This window comes from Pleurodeles waltl, chromosome 2_1, assembly GCF_031143425.1.
Source record: "Pleurodeles waltl isolate 20211129_DDA chromosome 2_1, aPleWal1.hap1.20221129, whole genome shotgun sequence".
In the NCBI taxonomy this organism is placed as follows: Eukaryota; Metazoa; Chordata; class Amphibia; order Caudata; family Salamandridae; genus Pleurodeles; species Pleurodeles waltl.
The window spans coordinates 109,674,468-109,696,257 of NC_090438.1; the positions used below are offsets into that span (position 1 = coordinate 109,674,468).

Genomic DNA, 21,790 nt, shown 5'->3' on the forward strand with positions numbered 1-21,790 from the left:
AAGGGCACATTTGGAGCCCTCCTTGCATAATTCTGTTTGCACCAGTTCGGGAACACCAGGTTCCCGTTCTGTCACAAAACTGTACAAAGGACAGGGGAGTGACCACACCCCCTGTCCAGCTCCTTCTCTAGGGGGGTGCAAAGAGCTCTGCCAGGTGGCCACTTGATTCTTCCATCTTGAAAATAAGATGTACAGAGGCCCCTGGGAGCATCTGACTAGTTAGGCCAGGTAGATGACGACCCTGGCCCCTCCGATAGGTGGGTCACTTCAGAGTAACCAACCCCCTTTTAGGGTTACTTAAAGCCTCCCAAGAGGATTTGGTTCTCAGATTCATTGAGCAAGACTCCACAAGAAAATCCCTGCAAGAAATCTTCTACTCCTGGCCTCTGGAACCGCTGCTGGTCTGCTTTGGAACTGAAACCAGTCTGCTTCTGGTGGGAAGGCTCCTATTGCAACATTGTTTCTTTGGCTCCAGCAAGAATTCCGCAACATCCAAAGCTGTGCGTCCTCCAGGGTCATGAGGACTCTGTTTGCAACTAGAACCACCAAGGCATCCCCCTTGGAGTGAAGGAGTCACTCCCCTGCATCCGCAGGCACCTCAGGACAACGTTGAGTGGCTGGTGGGGTCAGCTGTCCCAAAGACAGATGACGCCATCACAGGTGGTGGGTCCGTGGCCTCCTCTGGGTCATGCATGTCTTCTGACCAACTTAGGGGACTGTGGGGCCCTACTATAGCCAGTGGACTGGATAGCCTGTGCACCAGAACTGTTGCTCTTGCCAAGGCTTGTTGACTCTTCCTCCATGAGCCCTTCAGGCACCAAGAAGCCCTGGCCTCCAGCACTTTGCAACTCGAAGATCAACCTCTGTCCTGCAACTCCTGCGATGTGGGACTTCTCTTTTGTTGTGCTGCTGAGGCCTCCTTGTGACTCCCTGTGTCCATCGCCTGGAAGACACTCGTGGGGGCTCCAATGACTTCTGCTGGCCTTCCTGAGTGCTGAAGGCCAGCCCCGACACCTCCCAAAGGATAGAGTCTTAAGGAACTTGCTAGTCCCCAAAACTTTGCAAATATATCTTCAGCTCCTGTCTGCACTTGCCAGTGCTTGTTGGTGGCCTCGCTGTTCACGGACCCTTCTGCAATCCAGCTACCGATGAGGATCAGCTCGTAGGCGATTCCAGGGATCTTCTGCAGCTCCTGGACCCCATAGCTGGACTTCTATCTCCACCGACATGCAAGAACTTCACCTCTAGCAGGGTGGGTATTGCTACCTGGGCACCTCCAAGGGTGCTGGACTCTGTCCCCCCTTCCTTTTCAGGTCATCCACATCTGGAATCCATCCCTGGGTTCTACTGCCCTGGTGCACGGGTCACAGCAGCAGCTGGACAATATGAGGCTTCTACTGACTTCAGTCAGAGTCCCTTCTTCTTTCTGCATCCGGGCCCCTGGTGTAGCTACTCCTGTGTTCTGGGTATCCTGGGGTGGGGGCAACTCCAACATTTCAATTGTCTGCTGGTTTCCTCGGGGTCCACTGGGTAGAGTCCTCAAACACACAAACTCCAACCACTACTTCTTGTGTTAGCCTATGGGACGATTGGGTAGGCAACCCTCTGCACCTGGTCACTGGGAACACTTGCTGTACTTACCTCTGGTGGATTCATCTTTCCCCAGCACCTAGCCAACTACCATACTCACCATGGTTGGGTTCACTATTTCGTATTCCACTATATGGCTTAGCCCCTCCATAGGACCCTGTGCATTTTCTGCTGGTTATTTTGTGAATATATGGAATATAAATATCTTCAAAGGGAGATATACCAATGCTAATCTAGTAGTTAGTGCTGTAATAAAGAATCCTATTCTTCTCAACACTTGTGTAGTTCACCTTGTGAGTGAGTTACTGTCTGACTACTGTGGTATTGCAAGTGCTTTACATTACTCCTGGATAAGATTCAGCATCTCAGACTCAGCTATCCATAGAGAGATTTTGCTATCTGGACACCTATTCACTATCATTAAGGGTTGCCTCGACTCAGAATAGGGTGCCGGTGTGGCATTATAGGTGTACATTATAAACTGAGCCAGCATCCTACAATATTGTGTATATATTGTGTGTAGATATCTCCAAAGGGAGATATACCAATGGTAGAGCTGAAATAAAGATTTGTTTTATTTTTGCAACACTTGTGTGGTTCTTCCTTGTGAGTGAGTGAGTTACATACACAGTTGTAGGAAAGAGCCACTGTTGGCATGGTTACCCCCCACTTTTTGCCTAGCTTTGATGTCAATTTTGATTGCAAGTGTGTTGGGACCCTCCTAACCAGGACCCAGCACCATTATTCGTTCCTTGAAACTGTACCTTTGTTTCCACAATTGGCACAGCCCTGGCACACAGTTAAGTCCCTTGTAAAAGATACCCATGGTACCAAGGGCCGTTGTTATTGTAAGGGAGTTTTGTAGCTCCTGTGTCACCTGTCAAGCCAGTGGCAAGACAGGTGGCCACCCAAAGACCCCCCCCACCCCCCTCATTCCACTTCCAGTGGTGGGGGTACCCTTTGAAAGGGTTGGTGTGGACACTGTGGGTCGACTTGAACCACCCACAGCCTCAGGGAATCAATACATAATGGTAGTAGGGGATCAGGCTACCAGATATCCTGAAGCAATTCCCCTTAGGTGAACTACAACCCCGGCAGTAGCCAAAGCCCTAATTGGTATTTTTTACCAGAGTGGATTTCCCTAAGGAGGTGGTTTCTGACAGAGGTACAAACTTCACGTCACCTTACCTAAAACATGTGGAATGAGTGTGGGGTGACTTACAAATTCACCACACCATATCATCTACAAACCAATAGACGTCATTGAAGGGCATGATCATGAGGCACCATGAAAAACCTCAAAAAGAGATGGGATGTCCTCCTGCCATGCTTACCTTTCGCCTACAGGTAGGTGCCTCCGAAGGGATTAGGGCTTTCTCCCTTTGAACTTCTGTTTGGCCATCCTGTAAGGGGACTACTGGAACTTGTTAAAGGCGGCTGGGGGAGACCTCTCCATGAGCCTAAACAAGATGTGGTGGACTATGTGCTTGGCCTCCGGTCTAGGATGGCTGAGTACATGGAAAAAGCATCCAAAAACCTTGAGGCCAGCCAAAAACTCCAAAAGTTGTGATATGACAAAAAGGCTGCAGTGGTTGAATTCTAGAAGGGCAGAAAATCTGGGTTCTGAAGCCTGCGGCTCCCAGGGCACTTCAGGACAGATGGAGTGGCCCTTACCCAATCCAGGAAAAGAAGTGTCAGGTCACCTACTTGGTGGACCTGGGCATTAGCAGGACACTCAAGAGTGTGATCCATGTTAATCACCTGAAGCTCTATATTGACAAGGCAGACATAACCATGCTGATGGTTACTGATGAGGATCAGGAAGCAGAGAGTGAACCTCTCCCTGACCTCCTCTCAACGGACCCTAAGGATGGATCAGTAGATGGAGTTGTCTATTCAGACTCTGTAAGGAAATGGCTCCCTGTTGCAGTTACCCCCCACTTTTTGCCTGATACTGATGCTGACTTGACTGAGAAGTGTGCTGGGACCCTGCTAACCAGGCCCTAGCACCAGTGTTCTTTCACCTAAAATGTAGCATTGTTTCCACAATTGGCACACCCCTACCCCTGCCACCGTCCCCGTCATCCGAAGAGCAACTGCCGGAGGCAGATCCTTCTCCCACCTCGCCGCCAAGACCTGGAATACCCTTTCCCTTGCCCCTACGACAGACCGAAGACCTGCTGACTTTCAGGAAGCAGCTCAAAACCTGGCTATTTGAGCAGTAGCAGCACTCCCCCTCGCCCCAGAGAACCTCGCGGGTGGAAGTGCGCTCTACAAATACGATTGATTGATTGACTCATTATCAGAATAATTAACAAACAATTATACGTTTCCCCATTAAAATGGGGAATAAAATACAGATTAGGGTGTTTATTGCACCAAAATGTCAATGTCCCAGTATTTATTAGACTTTTATCACTCTGTAAATGTAGACATGTTTGACTGCTGAAATTTACTTTGGAAAAATCAACCTGTTACATCTACAATAGCATCCAAAAGGTGTACACTGTAATAGTCTGGAGTAACTATGCCCATGTGATACCCTATTACGCAAAATAATGCCAATGCTCGACCATTTGGAGATGGAATGAGGTAAGAATCTTGGGAAGAACCGATACTCCCCCCAAATTCACATGCCACAGAGTCTGATGGCAAGCTACTGTATTATTAGTAGAACATTTTAGGAGGGTAGACAGAGACATTTACAAGCAAAAATGCTGGTGTTTAGAGTCAAAACTTTGGGAGAACTGTTTTGAGTTGTATAAAGTGGGTTACATGAAAAGCATGTGGACTCCCCTCACACTGTACAAATTTGCATTGGGTAATCAGTTAAATACCAGTGACAAAGCTCATCAGGCAAAGTAACGTTGAGGAATTCTTAGGTAGGTTTGCACTATAAAAACAAACAACACAACACATAAAAAGTTGATTTTATGTAGAACAGCTTATGTTAGATATCTTAATTTATGTTCACACATCATTATGGCATCAAATGAAAGCATAAAATATATATATAACATAAGAAGGAGCGAAAGCCATTTTCTTTGAACAGGATCTTTCTTACCAGCATTCAGAAGACTCAAGGAATCTCTTTACAAATACCTACATTTGATTGTATCATATTTTCAGAAAATGAAAAAAATGTTGGCTGATTTTACGTACATGGTGTACAAGAAGACTGATACAATTTCTTTTTGGGTTTGCACTTCTGCAGAACTATCTCAGTAGAAAGAAAATGCTAGTGTCCCTTAAATGCCCATAACAATCCCATTTTGAATCAGAGGAAGCCTCTCAATCCTTGCTAATTCTTAAAACACTTCACAAATCTTTTTACACAAAAACAATTGTAAAGAAATACACATAGTCCCACTTTTTTTCTACAAAGAAATACTGTTGTGGCGGGGGAGAGGAAGATTAAAAACAACCAAAGTATTGGGTTGTAAATGCACAAACAAGTCCGCCATGCTAAACCCAAGTGTTCTGGAATGTTGCAATATACTTTTTTTTTTACATCATACAACTTATCTTTACATTAATGATGTAGCTATGTTGTATATTTTCTAGAGACTTAGAAGAGCACAACACACAAAATAAATAAACTGTACATGAACATTATGGGACTAAAGTATAAAACTGAACCTACCGAATGTTTGTAACATCATTAAAGTCTTCTGCCCATTTCTTTCTCGTCTGTGCTGAAGTGGAACCATCTAAGCGATAATAATCAATATTCCTGATCCACTTTCCTTCCCCTAGAACATTTAACAGGCATTTTTTAGATTCTCTGTATCTTCTACAGAAGTAGTAGTGCAACATTACTCAAGATTGTGTTCTGAATCAACTTCATGGCACACTTGACAATGTGACTTCAGATAACCATAGCTTGCAAAGGTACATATATAATAGATGGTGCTTAGTACGAATAATTCAGAGGTTTAGGAAAAGTGGGTACGGAATAAGGAAGAGTATTCTTACCTGCAGTTTAACATGTGTATACATTCACATGCTGCATCCTATAATGGCATCATGCCATTTAATTACTAATTCCTTCCCATATAGCAAACCATCTAAACAAGCAGAAATACTATTTTTCTACTTTTAGCTACTATATTCTTTCTAAACAAGAAGCAATCCTAATTTTCTACGTTTTCCCCAGCACTGGCAACGCCATTCGGGCAAGCTCTAATGTGGTGAACAGCATTTATGCATGCAACACCTGTGAACAGCATTTGACTATGCTGGTGTTTACTTGTGTTGGTACATTAACTGCTTCGCTGCCTGGCCTTTTCCCCCTCCTGTGCCAAGTATTTTTTTTGGGCTATTTGGGGCAGTTCGTGCTTAAACCCTCATAACTTTTTGTCCACATAAGCTACCCACGCCAAATTTGGGTCCTTTTTTTTCCCCAACATCCTAGTGAATCTAGAGGTACCCAGAGTTTGTGGGTTCCCCTGTCGGAGACCTAGATATTTGCCAAAATACAGCTATAATTTTGTTTTGTTTTTTAAAAAGGGAAAAAAGGCTGCAGAAGAAAGCTTGTATTTTTTGCCCGGAAAATGGCATTATCAAAGGGTTTGCGGTGCTAAAATCACCATCTTTCAGGAACAGGCAGACGTGAATCAGAAAACCACATTTTTCAACACAATTTTGGCATTTTACTGGGACATACCCCATTTTTACTATTTTTTGTGCTTTTAGCTTCCTTCCAGTTAGTGACAGAAATGTGTGTGAAACCAATGCTAGATCCCAGACAGCTAAACATTTCTGAAAAGTAGACAAAATTGTGAATTCAGCAAGGGGTCATTTGTGTAGATCCTTCAAGGTTTTTCCAAAGAAAGCAACAGCTAAAATAAAAAAAAATTGAAACTGAGGTGAAAAAAGAACCATTTCTGTACACGTTTTCATCTATAAAACTTTTTCCAGCTATGGCAGAATCTTGAAAGCAATATACCGTTATGTCTGCTGGACTCTTATGGTTGCAGAGATACATAGAGCTTTTAGGTTCATCAAGAACCCTAGGTACCTAGAGCCAATAAAGGAGCTGCACCTTACAAATGGGTTTTCATTGTATACAGAAATTCATTTGGTGAAATATAAAGAGTGAAAAACGTTATCAAGGAAACCTTTGTATTTCCAAATGGGAACAAGATACGGTGTTGAGAGGCAGTGGTTATTTGCACATCTCTGAATTCCGGGGTCCCATACTAGCAAGTGAATTACAGGACATTTCTCAAATAAATGTTTTACACACTGTCTTACATTTGTAAGGAAAAAATTTAGAGAAAGACAAGGGGCAATAACACTTGTTCTTCTATTCTGTGTTCCCCAAGTCTCCCGATACAAATGGTACCTCATTTGTGTGTGTAGGCCTAATGCCCGGGACAGGAAACGCAACATTGGCACATCACATATTTACATTGAAATCTGATGTTTTTTTTGTAAAGTGCCTAGCTGTGGATTTTGGCCTCTAACTCAGCTGGCACCTAGGGAAACCTAGCAAACCTGTGCATTTTTTTTAAACTAGAAACCTAGGGGAATCCAGGATAGGGATACTTGTGGGGCTCTCAACAGGTTCTGTTACCCAGAATTCTTTGCAAACCTAAATAGAAACACTTTTTCCTCACTTTGCTGTGAAAAAACGTTCTGGAATCTGAGAGGAGCAACACATTTCCACCCAGCATTCCCCCAAGTCTCCCGATAAAAATGGTACCTCATTTATGTGGCTAGGCCTAGTGCCCGCGACAGGAAATGCCCCAGAACACAACATGGACAGATCAAAATGATCAAACACAAAACTAACTGTTTTCGCAGGGTGGGGGGCTGGGGGCAGGTGGGAGGGCAGGGGAGACCTGTATTTTTGGTCCTGGGCTCAGCAGCCATCTAGGGAAATCTACCAAACCCAGCCATTTCTGAAAACTAGACCCCCGAGGGAATGCGTGTGACTTGCGTCAATCCCCCACTGTTTTCTTACCCAGAATCCTCAGCAAACCTCAAATTTAGCTTAAAAAAAACAACAAAAAAAAACATTCTCCCCACATTTGTGTGTGGGATCACTGCACCAGCACAAATTATCTACCACCCAACGTTCCCCTCAGTCTCCCGATAAAAATGATACCTAACTTGTGTAGGTGGCCAAGTGCCTGTGACAGGGAAAAGCCAAAAATATGTTGAAATTGAGGGAGAACCAAAGCGGGTGCAAAAAAAGCATATGACGCACACCACCCTGGATTCACCCAGATGTTTAGTTTTCAGACATGTCTAGATCTCGTAGATTTTTCTACATTGCAGCGTCCCAAAGTCCAAAAAGTGCAGCCCTTACCATTCCAAGTGGGATGATTTTGAAAGTTAGACAAGCTCTCACGGCCCAAATGTAAAACCAAAACCCAAAATAATCAAATGTCCTCTTGCTTGCGGTTGGGATAAGATCTTTTAGTGTGCGGGGGGACAGCTGAAAGACAACCATGCAGATACGGGTTGGTAGCCACCGCTCCTCATTATTTATTTTTAATTCCCTGGCATCTAGTAGGCTTTCTGGCCCCCCGAGCTCCCCTCACCCCCCCCAGGAGTGGTGTCTGGTGGGCTAATCTGCCCAAGGGGGGCAGAAATGGACAACATTAATGTGCCCCCATGGGGAGCGACCCTTGCCTAAGGAGTCACTCCCCATCGGTAACAAATAATAAAATAAAACTCCAGGGGAGTGACCCTTGTGGGAAATTGGCGCCAAAAAAAAGAAGAAAAAAAACCCTGGTCTCTACTGGTTTCTGCCCTCTTTGGGGGCAAATTGGCCTAAGAAAGGTCGCTGCCCATCTGTCTATAAAAAAAATAAATCCCTGGTGTCTAGTGGTTCGATTGGCCTAATTAAAATAGGCCGATCTGTTCCCAAGGGGGACAGAAATGGCCTAAAATAAATTTGCCCCTCAGACCTTTGCCTAAGGGGCGCTCCCCTTGCGTGACATTGAGGCAAAAGAAAAATCACTGTTGTCAAGTGGTTTCTGCCCCCTTGGGTTGGGGGGGCGGCGCAGATCGGCCTAATCACTCCACATGTCCAAAAAAACAGTGGCTTCTGCCCACCTCCTCCCCGGGGCAGATCGGCCTAATTAAAAGAGGACAATCTGCCCTCCTTGGGGGGGGGGGGGGGGGGGGCTGGGTGGAGGGGCAGAAAAGGAGGAATTCAAAAATGCCCCCCCAGGGGAGTGACCCTTGTCCCCTTCATTATTTACATAACCAAATCAAACATCCCTGGTGGGGATTTCTGCAGCCCGATCATTTCACTATCGGTGCTGCAGAAATGCTCAGAAAGACGCCTTGCCTTTCCTTTCCTTTGATGCCTCTCTTGATGCCTCTCTGCCTGCCCCCACCCCCGACCGGAAGAGAAATGCTTTCATTTCAGCGCAATGGGGGTGGCCTCTAATGAGGTCAGCTCATCATTGCGCGCTGACATCATCAGACGTCACAGGAGGGGAGTTGTCAGAGGTGGAAGGGAAAGCAATACCCTTCCATCCCTGCCCAGGGGAGTGGGGTGGGAGGCCACTGGGGGGAGCGCTAGCGCTTTCCCTGAGGCCCCGGTGCAGGACATAATGGTTATGTCCTCGGCACCGAAGGGGTTAAAGCAGAACTACTAGCTTTGCCAACGCTTGTACCGTACCTGAATGTAACTCACATCTGTTCCTAAATTAACATTCACATTCCTAAATGAGTGACACTACTGTTGACACCTTCTGGGATAGTTATCTCAACATTACAAGAAAAAGGTAAAAAAATTAAGAGCACAATGAAGTGTTTTCTTGTTGGGTGAATTTCACTTCGCTTTGTGAAACAAGATTTTTTTACAGTCTCACAAAGAAGGTAACCAAAAATTACTTTTGCTTTCTGTACAAATAACCATGTATTTTTCAATCTTTAAACAGTGGTGTTGAAGAGAAACTATTTTCTTGATCCTTTCAACAAAATACTTCTTTAATGCTCAATTGGTTATCCCCTTAATGCAACAAAGTTTATCCTTTATGACTGTAGGTACTCCCATTATGCCATAAAAATTAAAATGTGAAGAACAGATTTGGCTATTTTAACTGTCTTAAATTTGTTTTTATTTTTCATTTATATACTCCCATGACACATCCCACAAATTTAATTGTCTTTAGGTCAGTAACTGCATACAGTATATCTATGTATCTCTGGTCCGGAACTAGTGCTACTTGAGGGTTGTTTATTTTTTTTGGTGGCAGAGCATTTAATTCTTTGAAGTCTAAAACAGAGACGAGCCAATATTCTTCCCAATGAAGATGTGTCTTCAAGACAGTTATGAATCCATGGTGTCAGTGGTCTTTTAGGGAAGAGTTTCCTAACTCCATACTTAAAAGTAACAACAGGTCAGGATGCATACAAATTAGAGTATTAACCACTTCGTCGCTAAGCCCCTCCCCCCCCCCCAAATCCCTCACCACCCTGATCACCATTTCTTAAGCCTTTTTTTGGCTATCAGGGGAAGTTTGTGCTTGGCCCCCAATAAAGTTTTCGTCACATAAGCTATCCATGCCTAACATGCTGGGGTTTCTAGAGGTACCCAGGGTTTGAGGATTCCCCTGGAGGGAACTGAGAAATTAGCCAAAATACAGCTAAAATTTGTTTTTTGGGGGGAAAATGGGAAAAAACTGCTGCAGAAGAAAGTATCTGCTTTTTACGTGCAAATGGCACCAACGAATGGATTGTGGTGCTAAAATCACCATCTTCCCAGCTTTCAGGAACAGACAGACTAGATTCAGAAAATCAACATAATTTTGGCATTTTACTGGGACATAACCCATTTCTCCGATTGTTTGTGCTTTCAACCTCCTCCTTCTAGTTAGTGACAGATATGGGTGTGAAACCATAGGTGGATCCCAGTAAGCTATACATGTCTGAAAAGTACACAACATTCCAAATTCAGCAAGGGGTCATTATTTGTGTAGGTCCTTCAAGGTTTTCCTATAGAAAGTTAACACCTGACATAAAACATATTGAAATTGAGCTGAAAGGAACAGCCATGTGTGTCTATGTTTTAATCTGTAACTTTTTCTAAGTATGGCAGATTTTCAAAAGCTATATACCGTTACATCTGCTTGATCCTTCTGGTTGCAGGGATTTACAGGGCTTGAAGGCTCTCCAAGACCCCAAGCTACCTAAAGCCAATAACTGAGCTGCACCTTACAATGATTCTTCATTGAGTACTGGGTATACAGCAATTCATTTGGTAAAATATCAAGAGTGAAAAATAGGTATGAAGGATAACTATGTATTTTCGAAATGGGCACAAGAAATGGAGTTTACAAGCAGTGGTTATTTGCACATATCTGAATTTGGGGCTACCCCCTACTAGCATATGAAGTAGAGGGCATTTCTCAAAATGACTGCTTTCTTACACACTGTCTTACATCTGGAAGGCACAAACACATAGAAAGACAATTGGTAATAACACTTGTTCTACTATTCTGTGTTCCCCCAAGTCTCCTAATAAAAATGGCACCTCACTTGTGTGGTAGGCCTAGTGCCTGCAACACAAAACGGCCAAAAACGCAACGTGGACCAATCACATTTTTCCATCCAAAACAGACCCTTTTTTGCAATGTGCCTAGCTGTGGACTTTGAGCTCTATCTCAGCCGGCACCTGCAGAAATCTAGCAAACCTGTACATTTTTTAAAACTAGACACCCAGGAGAATCCAGGATGGGGTGACTTGTGAGGATTTCACCAGGTTCTGATAGCCAGAATCCCTTACAAACTTCAAAATTTGTCTAAAACCAAATGTTCCTTACATTTCTATGATGCAACATTTTGCAGTCTGAGGGGAGCCACAAACTTCCTTCCAGCCAGTATTCCCACAAGGCTCCTGATAAAACTGGTACCTCACTTGTGTGGGTAGGTCTAGTGCCAGTGACAGGGAAGGGCCCAAAACGTATGGTTGAGACATCAAAATTACACAAAATTACTTGTTTTTGCAAAGGGGGTACACCTGCATTTTTGGTCATAGGGTCGGCAGCCATATAGGGAAACGTACCAAACTCAGACATTTCTGAAAACTACACACACGAGGGAGTCCAGGGAGGTGTGGTTTGCATGGATCCCCCTAGTGTTTTCTTACCTAGAATCCCCAGCAAACCTCAAATTTAGCTAAAAAACAAAACCAACTCACACACTTTCCTCACATTTCTGTCACCACATGGGCACAACTTTACTACCACCCAGTGTTCCACTCAGGCTCCCGATAACAATGATACCTCACTTGTGTAGGTGAGCCAAGTGCCAGCGACAGCGACGGGCCAACAACGTGCAGAAATTGAGGGGGAACCAAAATGGGTCTCAAATGGCAGTTTCTTTTCATACGTTTTTAAGCTCACTCTGCTTTGGGCACCCACACAAGTGGCGCAGAACTTTTATCACTACAGATGGGGCAATGATGGGTGGTAGGAATTCTGTGGATTCTGTACTGTTACCCTCTTCAGTTGGGGTAGGGGTGTAACCATGCCCATGGTGGTTGGCAGCCCCCACCCCTCTATTTTTTGCCCCAGGCATCTAGTAGACTGTCTACTCACCCCACCCCAGGGGGCAGATCGGGGGTAATTACCCCATTTGCCAACTCCCCCCCCTCCCTTATTTTGAGGTGGGGGCATGGCCATGCCTCCACCCTGCTTTCTTAAAAAAAAAAATGTCATAATCCCCATTCGTCCCCTGGGGATATCGGATGACTCTCAGCCATCTGACGCACAGAACAGGTTAAACAAAGGACTTTAAATAACATCAGTTTATGAAGAAGCATCCAAGGGAGCGTTCTGATTCCTCCTGACATGCTGTCTTGACGCTCAGAATCAGAAGGACAGGTGCATTTTGTACCCCTTGAAAGCCGACTATTTGATGCTGCATTAATGCATTTATATAATTTGATTTGGAGTTTATAAGTGCTCCGACCATCATCCCATGTGAATATTACATGGGATTATTTGTTTAAACTGTCTGAGGCAGAAGAAGCTGGACTTTACAACAGATCCAACAAGTGCATCCATTTACATTTTTGCATTTCAGGTAAAATTTTAATTCCCATTTGTTGTAGCTGTTTGGCAAGAGAAGTTGGACGACCAAATGGGACAGGAGTGTAGGAAGCTGACTCTATATACTATATAAAAATGAGATATAGCATGCACAGAGTCCAGCGGTTCCCCAGAGACTAAAGTAAATAATTCAAATGCTCTCTTTTGTGGTAGTGTGGTCGAGCAGTTAGGCTTATCAGAGGGTAGTGAAAAGCATTTGTTGTACACACACACACACACACACACACACACACAAACACAAACACAAAGTGAAGCACACACTCAAGGACTAACTCCAGGCCAATGGTTTTTATATAGCAAAGATATGTTTTGTTACTTTATTTCTAGAACCACAAGATTCAAGTTGCAGGTAAGTGCATTTGTAATTAAGTATCCTGCATATGTATCAATACCACTTTGTTTAGAATTGGCAAGTTATACGGTTTTGGAATAATTAGCAATAATCAGTTTTAAAAGTTCACATTGCAATTTTCAGAAACAGGTCTGGGGGGAAGAAAAATTAGTACGGTTTGAAGGTAAGTACAAGACTTACGAGTTCCAATCTCCGGGGGCTATGATGTGCACAGGTTGGAGTTCAAGTTAACCCCAAACACCCACCACCAGCAACACGGGGCCAGCCGGGTGCAGAGGTCAAAGTTGGGGTCGATTTAACATGGGCTCCTACAGAGACTGGGGGTATTCGGGATCAGGCCTGCTTGCAGGCAAGTACCCGCGTCTTCGCAGGGCAGACCTGGGTTTTAGAGGAGCACCGGGGGGGCCACAGGTCAGCACCAAACACACACCTTCAGTGGTGCAGGGGCGGCCAGGTGCAGGGTGCAAACACAGCATCGGGTTCCCAATGCTTTCCTATATAGGGACCCCGGGGGCCACACAGATGCTGCAGGTGAAGTCCAGGGGGTTGGTTCCGGGAAACCAAAGGCTGAACAAGGAGGGGGGCCGCCTGCTGAATGTTGCTGCACTGAAGGTCGGATTACCCAAAGCCAGGGGGCTGCGGGCGCAGGGGTACCTTTTGGCATAGTGAATCTTCGCCCGGTTCTGTCGCGGTCAGGGGGCTCTTCTGGAATCAGGCTGCAGTTGTCATCATGCTGGAGAGGAGAGGTCAAACCAGGGTGAGAACTTGCTCAAAATCACCTGGGGGACCAGCTCTAGTCAGTTGGGCCACCTGGACACGGGCCGTGGGAGTCGGGTGCAAAGTGGACAGGACTCGCGGATGTGGAGAGGCTCTAGAGTCCTTGGATGGAGTTTCTTCTTGGACAGGCCCGCTGTCCACAGGAGTTCTTGGTCCTCTGGGGTGCAGGCCGTACTTTGGAGGCTTTTCAGAGGTCGCTGATCCTGCAGGATGTCTCGGCTAGTTTTTGCAGCGCTTTTGAAGCTTGTGACAGGCCGGTAGGGCTGGGGCCAAGTCAGTTTGCATCTTCAGGCTTCTATGCTGGGTTCAGCTTAGCAGTCCTTCTTTCTTCTTGTGAGGTCGCCAGGAATCTGACGAGCTAGGTTCAGGGGAGCCCTTAAATCCTGGATTTAGGGGTGTTACAGGGATCAGAGGGCAGAAGCCAATGGCTTCTGTCGCTGAGGGTGGATACACCATTACTGTGTCCACCACTCCCTTTGGGGAGGGGGAGACAGACCTAACCCTATTGGTCTCTGTCCTCCAAACTAAGATGGAGGGTTTTGCAAGGACAGGGTCACCTCATCTCTGGACACTTTAGGGGTGGTCCCAGCTGAGGTGGGTCACTCCTCCTTTTTTCCCCTAATTTTCCCACCAAACTTGCCGCCAAAAGTGGGGCTTTGACCAGGGGGTGGGCACCTCCACTAGCTGGAGTGCCATAGGGGCATTGTAACAAGAGGCCTGAGCCTTAGTATTTAGGGGCACCCAAGAACCCAGGAAATCAGATTCCTGCAACCTGACGTACAAAGAAGGACTGCTGACCTACAAGCCTGCAGAGACGACGGACGATGACAACTGCTTTGGCCCCAGCCCCACCAGCCTGTCTCCAGAGTTGAAAACCTGCAACCAGCGACGCATCCAACAGGGACCAGCGACCCCTGAAGCCTCAGAGGACTGACCTGACCCCCAGGACCAAGAAACTCCAGTGAGCAGCGGCTCTGCTCAAAAACAGCTACATCTCTGCAACAAAGAAGCAACTTCCAAAGAACTCACTCTTCCCACCGGAAGCTTGAGACTTCACACTCTGCACCCGATGCCCCCGGCTCGAGATCCAGAGAACGAACACCACAGGGAGGACTCCCCTGCGACTGCGACCCCGTGAGTAGCCCGAGATGACCCCCCTGGAACCCCACAGCGACGTCTGCAGAGAGAATCCAGAGGCTCCCCCTGACTACGACTGCCTGTAACAAGGGACCCGACGCCTGGAACAAGCACTGCACCCGCAGCCCCCAGGACCTGAAGGAACCGAACCTCAGTGCAGGAGTGACCCCCAGGCGACCCTCTGCCTAGCCCAGGTGGTGCTGTCCAGAGAAGTCCCCGTGCCTGCACCGCTAGCGTGACCCCCGGGGTCCCTCCATTGTTTCCTATCTAAAACCCGATGCCTGCTTTGCACACGTCACCCGGCCGCCCCTGTGCCGCTGAGGGTGTGTTTTGTGTGCCTACTTGTGTGTCCCCCCCAGTGCTCTATAAAACCTCCATGGTCTGCCCCCCCCAAAGACGCGGGTACTTACCTGCTGGCAGACTGGAACCGGAGCACCCCTGTTCTCCATAGGCTTGGGCACCTCTTAGACCTCTGCACCTGACCGGCCCTGAGCTGCTGGTGTGGTAACTTTGGGGTTGCCATGAACCCCCAACGGTGGGCTGCCTATGCCCAGGAACTGAGACTTGTAAGTGTTTTACTTACCTGACAAACTAACCATTACTTACCTCCCCAGGAACTGTTGATTTTTGCAGTGTTCACTTTTAAAATAGCTTATTGCAATTTTAACAAAGACTGCATATGATATTGCTTTTATTCAAAGTTCCTAACTTACCTGTGTGAAGTACCTTGCATTTTATGTGTTTACTTCAAATCTTGAACCTGTGGTTCTTAAAATAAACTAAGAAAATATATTTTTCTATATAAAAACCTATTGGCCTGGAGTAGGTCTTTGAGTGTGTGTTCCTCATTTATTGCCTGTGTGCGTACAACAAATGCTTAACACTACCCTCTGATAAGCCTACTGCTTGACCACACTACCACAAAATAGAGCATTAGAATTATCTCCTTTTGCCACTATCTTGGACTCTGTGCACACTATTTCTTACGTTGAAGTAGTATACACAGAGCCAACTTCCTACATATGGCTGCCAGAATTACATCACACACTGCAGGAGGAAGGTCAAATACTCCAAAGTGTCACCGCTCAACCTTCATGCATGTAAATGGAAGGTGTGCAGAATAGGGAGCAGGACACTGCCAAGTTGCTGCGACAGGCAATCATCCCAAAGGGGCAGGCTATATCAGAGGACAGAGATGCTCATTCTCAGGAGTTCTGGATGTCATACTTTCCTTGCCCAGTCTGGAGCCATGAAGATGACTTGTGCCCTGTTATTCTTGACCTTCCTGAGAACTCTGGGCAGGAGTGGTATCAGCTGAAAGGCGTGGAGGAGTCCTGAGACTCCAGGCAAAATAAGTCTGAGTGAGAGCCGCCCTGGAAACTCCAGCGCGCAGAAGTGTTGACAATGTGTGTTTTCGGTGGTGGCAAATGGATCTAGCCAAGGTTCACCCTAATCTCAGAAGAGACCTTCCACCAGCTCTGGATGGAGACACCATTTGTGATTTGCGAGGCATCAACAGCTGAGTCCGTATGAAATGGTGTTCAGAGAACCCACCAGATGTTGAACCACCAGAAAAATGCCCGACATTCCAGTTATGTCCAGAGACAAAGGGCCTCTTGACACACGGTCCAGGACCCCATCATTCCACCCTTGTTTTAATACCACATAGTGGAGGTGTTCACTGTAAATACTTGAAGCAGCCTTCCCTTCATGGTAGGAAGAAAGGCTTTCAATGTCAGGTGGATGGCTCTCAGTTCCAACATGTTGATGTGGAGCTGAGAATCTACAAAAGACCACAGTCCTCCGATCTCCACCTCTCCCAGATGGCTGCCCAAACCCAAATGACACACATCTGTCAGCACTGTGAGCTTTGGGAGGGAAAGGGAGAGAGGTCTGCTGCTTACGGTTTGAACTTCATAACTGCAGCTAAATTTCAGTTCCCTCCAATGTCTGGACCAGGTCAGAGATTCCCTTGAGGCTGTGCCCACTGGGAATTAAGATCCCCCGGCAGAGCCAATCAATCAATCAATCAGTTTTTGTAAAGCGCAACTACTTACCCATGAGGGTCTCAAGGCGCTGAATATGCCAATGGACGTGGGTGACCAAAAGGATGCAGGAGGCCATGAGACCTAGTAGCCTCAGTCCCACCAAAATTCAGGATAAAGGCTGAAACATCAAAATCATAGCCGGAATACCCTGGACTCACTGTTCCAGAGGATAGGCCTGAAACTGTGCTGTATCCAGATCAACTCCCATGAAGGAGTGGAAGAGAGCATCGGAAAAGGAGTCAGGTGTCATCTTGGCATGTTTATAGTGAACCCCAGCGAATGCAGGAGGTCCACACTAGTATGGAGTCAACTACCTAGGGACAACCAGTTGTCGCGGTGGAGGTTCCCCTGATTAGCAGTAACTTTTAATCGAATTTGTGGGGCAGAATGGGTGGGGAGCAAATTCAGTAGCCCTCTGGTCTTGGTTCCCACAGGGTTGAAGGGTCTACTGCCCGAGGTGGCTAGTGGGAAAGAACACGCTGATGGCCCCTGACATACCCACGGAAGGAGTGGAAAGGCAGAATGTGCATGTTGCGAAGCCACGGTGAGCTCAAACGACCTAGATGTGGCTCTATTTTCTTTGAAGCTTTCAAGCGCGATATCTGCCTTGTCGGCAAAAAGGTGACTGCCCTCAAAGAGCATGTTCATGAGGGATGCCTAGCCATCCCCCGAAAAGCCAATTGTCCGCAGCCAGACACAATGTCGGAGCACCGGAAGCAATGCCCCTGCCCAGCAAGTGAGTCATATTCAATCTGCATCTGATTGTGAACTTTGCCGCATCTATCCAGTAAGCAATAGCTTGGAAATGTATCGCTACGAACGCCTCCAAAACCACAGGCACCACTTGCACAACTATGTTCACAGACCGCAGTGCAAGGCTGGTGGAAGAGGAAATCCTCTTTCCAAAGGTATCCAATCTCTGGGACTCCCTACTCAGTGTTGTGGTAGGGAACGCACCAGAGTTGATCTTGGTGGCTGAGGTGTGGACCACTAGGCTCTCAGGGGTAGGATGCTGGGATAGGAAGTCTGGGTCACCAGGAGCAGGCCAATGACGACGGGACATAGCCCTGTGCACAAGAGTGCTGGTGCAGGGCTTGGTCCATGCCCCGAGCAGGACATTAGTGAGGGCTCCACTACTGGGGAAGAGGGCCTCTGGGGGTTGACACTCTGGGTTAAAGCACCTGTCAAAGAATTGGTCTTGACTGCAACTGTGAGCAGTTGAAGGAGCAGGACCTCAGCCACCCTTCAGACCACCACTGTAAAGGGAACACCCATCCTCCATAGCCACTGTGGGAGAAGAAAGGAGGTCAGTATCTAGAGAGGTGTCCAGACCTCTGGCATTAGCCAGGTCCTCATACCAGTTATTGTCGGCCATGGGCTCTGCAATGGGTCAAAACAGCCTTAGGGATTTTGAGATGCTCTCCATTCATTTTTCTCAGAGGGCCCTTCAGAGAATTAGGGCTTCATCTCCAATTCAGATTGTGTGGGATTGGTCAGCGGTGGAACCAAACCCTTTCCTTTGGACTTTGTTTCTGGTTCCCGCCCTAAGGTCGTTGCTCTTTGATATATGGCTTGGCCAAATTGGCCTCCAGTGTCAGGATAATGACTTCCATTGACCTGGTTCATTGGTGGCTCAGTAGAGAGTTTGGCTCTGCAGTAAAGACCTAGGTCTCCGTAAAGCCAAGTGAAAACCCACGCAGCTAGGGGCATATCTCTTGCCTACTACCAGCCCCCTCCCCCAAACAGGTCTTTTATGCTTCACCATTCCAATCCAATCCGATCACCAGCAATTATCACAATGAGACCACTAGGGCCATCTAATCGTCTATCTTTTAAGGCACCATTTTCACTCTTTTTCGAGCGGTGGAGAGGGCCACCATCTGGTCCAGATGAGCTATGAATTTTTTCAAGTTTGCAAGACCCCTCTGCTGCCCCTTGAGCTTTTGTGGTCAAATCTTGGGTCTGTCAGGTCCCTGGCAAAGGCTTGCAGTGATTGTGGTGTTGCGCTCAGGACTGGGCTATAGGGCAACGTAGCCAACAGCTTCTCTGCCTTGAGCAACCCCATAAAGAGCTTGTGTTTGATTGGTCACCTCATTGTGTTTGACTCTTTGCTACTGGTATTTTAGACTAAAGGCATTGGAATATTGTGGTATGGCTACCTATTGCAGGTGCTATGACGCCACTGCTCGGGGAATGAGTGGCTAAATCCAATGGCATAATGAACTATTATGTTTAAAATAGGTTCATTAAACAAACTGATGTCTATATGAACAGATCAAGATAAAAAATAATTAGAACACTACTTGGTTAAAAAATAACTAAAGGCGATGAAACATTGCTATTTAGAAAAATTATAAAACATTAAAAGCAGCAACATCACATGGTTTTCTATAATAAACAATAGTTAAGGTACTTAAGATGTGCTTTATTGAACTCTAGGCATGTGATAGTTGGATGCACTAAATTACTAAACTCCTTTATTGTCAAAGGTATATACACAAAACATAATTTGCATGGTCAACAACATTCATCTAAAACAACAATCTAGACACCCAGTCAAATAAATGGACAGTGCCATTCTGTCCTAGATTTTACTAATGTTAACAATTAAGTCTTGGAATTGGGGTAACCAACTTCATTTATAAAGTAGTTAACTTTTAAGTAAGGTCACAGAACTCTGGAGCAGAAGGAATAGTTTCTTACCTGGAAATGGGTTATTTCCATGATAGTCATAAGTGTTGACTAGTACCACCCGCCTGCGGGGGCCCCGGAGCACTTTTTCCAATAAGTCCTCTTAATTGTTGGTGTTCACCTTTCTTCAGGAAGGCCTGCACAGTCACTTAAGAATGTCATTTGCAGCCTAAAGGATTAGGCTACAGTGGCCAACATTCTTCATCTTGTTGATACAAAAGGGAACTATACCAATGAGACATGCACTCAAATGCATGAATATTTAGCAAAATAACAGAAAAAATATTTCACTAAGATAAGGATGAAGGAGTGCAGGGCAGTGTAGCCCACAGGTAGCCATTATAAAGGCAGAAAAGAAGACTGTCTTTAAGAACACCTGGACCTCCAGTATCTCATCATGCCTGGGGAGAGGCAGTTACCTCAGTTCTTTTTGTAGGTGGTACTAGTTAAATTAATGAGAGACCTGATATATTATTTTGTCGCATCCCCCGGGGAGGAGAGAGGGTTCCTTATGACTATCATGGAAATATCCCTATGAGAGAACTGGAGTTACAGGTAAAAAACTATTCCTTCTCGCGTAGGGGATTCAACAGAGTAGCAAGCCCATCCCACTGAAAGCGGTGGAATGGACATAATAATGAGAGTTAATCAAGCAAAGAGATTTCTGAGAGAAGCCTGTCCTACTTGAGCACCTGTTCTCACATCAGAATCAAGACAGTAGTGCTTTTTGAACATGTGGATAGACCTCCATGTAGCAGCTTTGCAAACATTTGCTATAGGGATATTTCTCATTAAGGCAGTCGTGGATGACTTGGCTCTGGTAGAGTGTGGTTTTGGTCTGCCAGCAAGAGTTTTATTACCTAGCTGGTAACAGTACAGAATACATGAGACACTCCATGTAAGGAAATGCCTCCTTGGCATGGTTACCCCCTGACTTTTTGCCTTTGCTGATGCTATGTTTTGAATTGAAAGTGTGCTGAGGCCTGCTAACCAGGCCCCAGCACCAGTGTTCTTTCCCTAAACCTGTACTTTTGTATCCACAATTGGCACACCCTGACATCCAGGTAAGTCCCTTGTAAATGGTACCCCTGGTACCAAGGGCCCTGATGCCAAGGGAGGTCTCTAAGGGCTGCAGCATGTCTTATGCCACCCTGGAGACCCCTCACTCAGCACAGACACACTGCTTGCCAGCTTGTGCGTGCTGGTGAGAACAAAACGAGTAAGTCGACATGGCACTCCCCTCAGGGTGCCATGCTAGCCTCTCACTGCCTATGCAGGTGTAGATAAGTCACCCCTCTAGTAGGCCTTACAGCCCTAAGGCAGGGTGCCCTACACCATAGGTGAGGGCACCAGTGCATGAGCACGGTGCCCCTACAGTGTCTAAGCAAAACCTTAGACATTGTAAGTGCAGGGTAGCCATAAGAGTATATGGTCTGGGAGTCTGTTTTACACGAACTCCACAGCACCATAATGGCTACACTGAAAACTGGGAAGTTTGGTATCAAACTTCTCAGCACAATAAATGCACACTGATGCCAGTGTACATTTTATTGTGAAATACACCCCAGAGGGCACCTTAGAGGTGCCCCCTGAAACCTTAACCAACTATCTGTGTAGGCTGACTGGTTCCAGCAGCCTGCCACAACCGAGACATGTTGCTGGCCCCATGGGGAGAGTGCCTTTGTCACTCTGAGGCCAGTAACAAAGCCTGCACTGGGTGGAGATGCTAACACCTCCCCCAGGCAGGAGCTGTCACACCTGGCGGTGAGCCTCAAAGGCTCACCCCTTTGTGCCAGCACCGCAGGACACTCCAGCTAGTGGAGTTGCCCGCCCCCTCCGGCCACGCCCCCACTTTTGGCGGCAAGGCCGGAGAAAATAATGAGAATAACAAGGAGGAGTCACTGGCCAGTCCGGACAGCCCCTAAGGTGTCCTGAGCTGAAGTGACTCGAACTTTTAGAAATCCTCCATCTTGCAGATGGAGGATTCCCCAATAGGATTAGGGATGTGACCCCCTCCCCTTGGGAGGAGGCACAAAGAGGGTGTACCCACCCTCAGGGCTAGTAGCCATTGGCTACTAACCCCCTAGACCTAAACACGCCCTTAAATTTAGTATTTA

General features: G+C 46.4%; 1 protein-coding gene across 1 annotated transcript in view; it reads right to left on the bottom strand.

Moving 5' to 3' along the window:
- Window positions 1-21,790, bottom strand: part of ATRX (ATRX chromatin remodeler) — a 1,138,900-nt gene that overhangs the window by 182,268 nt on the left and 934,842 nt on the right. The window contains exon 28 of the mRNA XM_069211061.1: window positions 5,234-5,342. Within this exon, the coding sequence (XP_069067162.1) occupies window positions 5,234-5,342 (109 nt within the window). The remainder of the gene's footprint in view (window positions 1-5,233; window positions 5,343-21,790) is intronic.